Source organism: Mesitornis unicolor, unplaced genomic scaffold (assembly GCF_000695765.1).
Source record: "Mesitornis unicolor isolate BGI_N332 unplaced genomic scaffold, ASM69576v1 scaffold5001, whole genome shotgun sequence".
NCBI classification, from domain to species: domain Eukaryota; kingdom Metazoa; phylum Chordata; class Aves; order Mesitornithiformes; family Mesitornithidae; genus Mesitornis; species Mesitornis unicolor.
This window is the reverse complement of record NW_010164328.1, coordinates 1772-6124: the sequence shown is the minus strand read 5'-3', so window position 1 is coordinate 6124 and position 4353 is coordinate 1772. Positions and strand designations below refer to the sequence as shown.

General features: G+C 38.7%; 1 protein-coding gene across 1 annotated transcript in view; it reads right to left on the bottom strand.

The window, feature by feature from the left end:
* The window catches only part of LOC104548282 (26S protease regulatory subunit 4-like), a gene marked incomplete at its 5' end in the record, with an annotated part of 7133 nt that extends 3048 nt beyond the window's left edge, over positions 1 to 4085 (bottom strand). The window contains 8 exon segments of the mRNA XM_010194266.1: positions 3 to 60; positions 866 to 1055; positions 1229 to 1325; positions 1761 to 1889; positions 2091 to 2276; positions 2579 to 2703; positions 3119 to 3215; positions 4032 to 4085. Of these exon segments, the coding sequence (XP_010192568.1) occupies positions 3 to 60; positions 866 to 1055; positions 1229 to 1325; positions 1761 to 1889; positions 2091 to 2276; positions 2579 to 2703; positions 3119 to 3215; positions 4032 to 4085 (936 nt within the window).
* Between the last annotated feature and the right edge of the window lie 268 nt (positions 4086 to 4353).

The following is a 4353-nucleotide window of genomic DNA, read 5'->3' as shown; positions in this document are numbered from 1 at the left end:
TTCAGCAGCTCCAGCATCGTACGCTGGATCTCTCTCTCACCACCTGAATTCGAGTCATACCTTTAAGAAAACAATATTGTCAGGAAAAGCACTATGCAAATTTAAGAACATACTTCACATAACTGTCACAAACATAAAAACAAAATAGTGTGTGGATTTTTTGTAAACACCCATAACAGAATTTTAATTTAATGTTCACCCACAGAAAACGGAAAGTAGGTTTTCATAATGTCATCATGACATCCAGGTAAGTAAAGAGACACTGCACTATTCTTGTAGCTGCGGAAAGTGACAGCGATCAAGTCAAAGAAAATTACAGAATTTTCGAAGTAACACAACTTGGACACAGGCCGAACAGCAGTTTAGCGTGGCACAAGCAATGCTTCTCCATGACATCACAGCCTGTAACTAAGCCATATAATATTCTCAGAACATAAGTACTTAGCCACCTATCTGGAGAGGCAAGTGACAGATACATTCTGTATTACGTGCACTGCTTTACTGTTGAATCACTAAAGCAAATTACTGTATATTTGGATTTGCACTTAAAGGATACCACATTAATTTATACATAGTGTCTCCCTCTGTTTAAGACACTATATCACAGAGATGCTACCAGGCAGCAAGAGAACAGAGATTAAGTCTCCGGTCATATCTATTTAATATGAAAATGTTGTGACATATTTTAGTGTCAATGAAGTTATTTGAAGTTTTACTTGCTAAAAATGCTTACGTCAAAAAGAGTACTTTGAAAATGGTAGCAGAGCTAAGAAAGTATCAATATTGTTGCAGAAGCAGCATTTCTAGTAAACCTTTTACTGTCCCTGGCCATACTTGTGTGTGACGCGGGAGCTGGACACTGTACCTCTTTGTGCCAATGGCATCAATCTCATCAATGAAGACGATGGACGGAGCGTGCTCCTCAGCCACACGGAACAGCTCACGCACGAGCTTTGGGCCATCACCCAAGTACTTCTGTATGAGCTCTGAACCAACCACTCTCAGGAAGGTTGCTGAAGTTTGGTTTGCCACTGCTTTGGCCAGTAAAGTTTTACCTGGTTTTAGTTGGAAAGAAATACTATCATTTGTTTGTGGAGTAGAGGGTAGAAGTGCTTTAACAAAACAGTCCTATGAAATTTGTGACACACTTGGCAAAGCTTTAATACTAAGAAAGCATAATTTATTTTACTTGCATTAGGTCAGCAGTTGTTACTATACTGTAAGATACCTGTGCCAGGTGGGCCATACAGAATGACTCCTTTGGGTGGCTTTATACCCATCTCTTCGTAATACTCAGGATGGGTGAGAGGAAGCTCCACAGACTCCTGCAGCACAAGAAAAACCAGCCTGAGTTTTCATAAAGAGTGAGTGCTTTCCACATAAGTTCTGTGGTGATCTTGAGAACAGCATTAATAAAAGTAATGGAGGCAAAAAGAACTTAACTGATTTCAAGACACACCTAGTAAGTATACTGCAAATAGTAAGTTACTGCAGAGATTTTATGAGCTCAAGGCTCTACAGATTCCACAGCAACTGTGAGAGGTTTCTGTGTGTAGGGTTTGTGACTTGGCATGCTACCCACTCAAGAGATTCAGGTCCATGAGTCTGCCCAGCAAAACCAAATAAAGAAATGTGCTACAGCAAGATACAAAAGAACACTACACAAACAGAGGCTGATCCTGCTGTTACACTTTTGAGCTCCCAGCACAACAGTTACATTGTGAGCTTACCGATCAGTGTCAGTTAGTACAATCAAATACCTTGATTTCTTGAATCTGGTTGTCAAGGCCACCAATGTCCGCATATGTTTCTTGAGGAGCTTTCTCCACTTTCATCACAGTAACTAAAGGGTCTGTGTCATCCATCAGGACTCCTATCACAGCATGAACCTAATTTAAGCATAAAGATTTGTCAAAGAAAGCAAGCAGCACTATTAATACAAGCTCAAGCCTATACTCAATGCCTATCTATTTAGCTGCGTGAAATAAACAGCATTAACTCTCAGACCCCATGATTGTGTGATTCTCAGAAAAAAAGACCAGTTAAAAACAGTACAGGAACTTGGGCTTCATTTTATAAAAACAAATCACCTTATGATTTAGCAAAACAGAGCAGCCTGGCTCCAACAGATCCTTGTCCACAAAGGACAGAATACTGACGTAGTGCTCCGATCCTACTGACGTGGACACAATAGCATGGTTGTCATCGATGATCTCCTCCAAGGTACCCACAGACATCGGTGTTCCCCTCAGATCATCCACCTTGGATCTCTCTTCCTGTTGTCAAGAAGAATCCAAGAAACAACTCAAGAACACAGGAAAAAAATCCTTGTACAACACTGGCTCAACAGTTCACACCAAACACAACAGCACCTGTCTTTGCTGGGCTAAAACCATTAGACCACTACAAAAAAAAATCCCACTTTCTGAATTGTAATTGAGATCTAATGAAGAATTGTAATACACATAGTATGTTTTTACTGACTTACACATTCATGGCACTTTATTTCTATTGCTTTTGTATGAAGTAGTTTACATTGGAGCACTTATTGTAATAGTAAAAGTCACTCAAACCTCACCTCTTGTTTTTCTTCCAAAGGTTTCATCTGCTCTTGATTTCTGATAAATTCTTCCTCCATTAAGAGGTAATCTTTAATTCTCTCCAATTTCAACAATTTGAGTCTACACTGTGTGTGAGGAGTCACTAAAATCAAAGTAGAATCACAATATTTTAGACCAGGTTTGACATGGTATCAACTATTCACCAATTCAATACCAGAAATTCTGCTTCATTTTCTGACAGTAACTTCTATATGAGCAGCAGCCACTCTTTTACTTGTCCCATTGTAATTTTAGGTAAAAAAAGATTTTTAAAGATAGCATTTGCCCTGCATTTCTTCTCATTTCAATTTCTTTCTCTCTCTTACTTGGCAATCCATAGGCTCCATCTTGCATAGTAACAATCTTATTTTGTGGGGGTTTTTTACATTATTTAGAAATAAAATTACATTTAGCCTTCTGTTTAATTATTTGCGACCTATATACAGTCAGATCTAGGGAAAATGATGGCTCTGCACATCTCAAAAGGCAGAGACTCCACAGGACTGCTGAATGCTTACCCAGGGGGAGTTTGCTGGCAGCATCTGGTCCCTTTGTTTTCTTCTTCTTTTTCCCCACTCTGGTTGGAACTGGAGGTTCATATTTCTTCTTCTTATCCTAATTCAAAAAAAGAATTCCATGAAAAAATCAGGATATTGACAATGAAAAAATACACACAGCTGCTAGGGGCACAGAAAGAGAGAGCTCAACCTAAGCTGACTGGCTACATAACAAAACTGTCTCCTTTATGATACATGGTGAGAAGCCCAAGATAAATATTCTTAAGAAAGTTAAAAAATGTATTCTCCTGCTTATTTTAATCCCTCTTTTTTAGATTTCTGCCAATTTTCAGTGAATCTAAAACACTGAAGGCTGAAGCCTGAAATAAATCACAAACAAAACTCATACATTAAAGGATAAGGAAAATACTGAATCCGAAAATTTCTGTTGCATTTTAATCACTAGGTAATGTGCATTCAGTTTGCTGAGACAGAGCTCGCCATGTACATTGTACTTCCATCTCCAAAGGAAACAGGAAAGGCACCTAAGGGCTGACAACATGGGGTACAGACCTCATGCAGGTGACAGTATAATGTAATTTTCAATCCAAAACCAGTTACTAAAGTGGCAGCTTGAAGACAAGGAGCCTTTCCTGACCCAGACAGATTCATGGTTTTTTATTCTTTTTAAAGAGAAATTACTATTGCCAAATAATTAGTTTTCCTTTACAGTTAAGCCCCCTCTTCTGTTTTCTCTAATGTGCACCCAGAAGAGACAAGACATTTCGTCAAAGCTAGTAGAAGCGTAATTTTATGTAGTTCTGAGTACCAGCACAAAAATATTTGTAAAATAAAGCCTATTGCAGCCAGCCTTTGTAGTAGCATACCTGTAGTTCACCCTGTAAGTAAAAGCCTTTGTTTTGTCTTTAGTTACCTTGTCATCCTTCTTGCCACCACCAGGACCATGTCCACCACTCTGACTTTGACCCTATGTAACAAGAAAAAAAAAACACAAAAAAATACCAGACAAATATGACTACACTACTATGAATCTTGAAACCTATGGGCAGTTTAATGTAAACAACTGCCATAATTGGATTTCTCCTATCCAAAGTACCAATATATTCCAACTGTCAGAAGTCAGTGAATAATGGGAAGTGTGGACCTATGAGGCAGGGAAGGACATGTTTATTAGTATGTTTTCAACTCACAGGGCACTGCCTTGTCTTGCTACATCACAGCTTTAGCTCATTCCC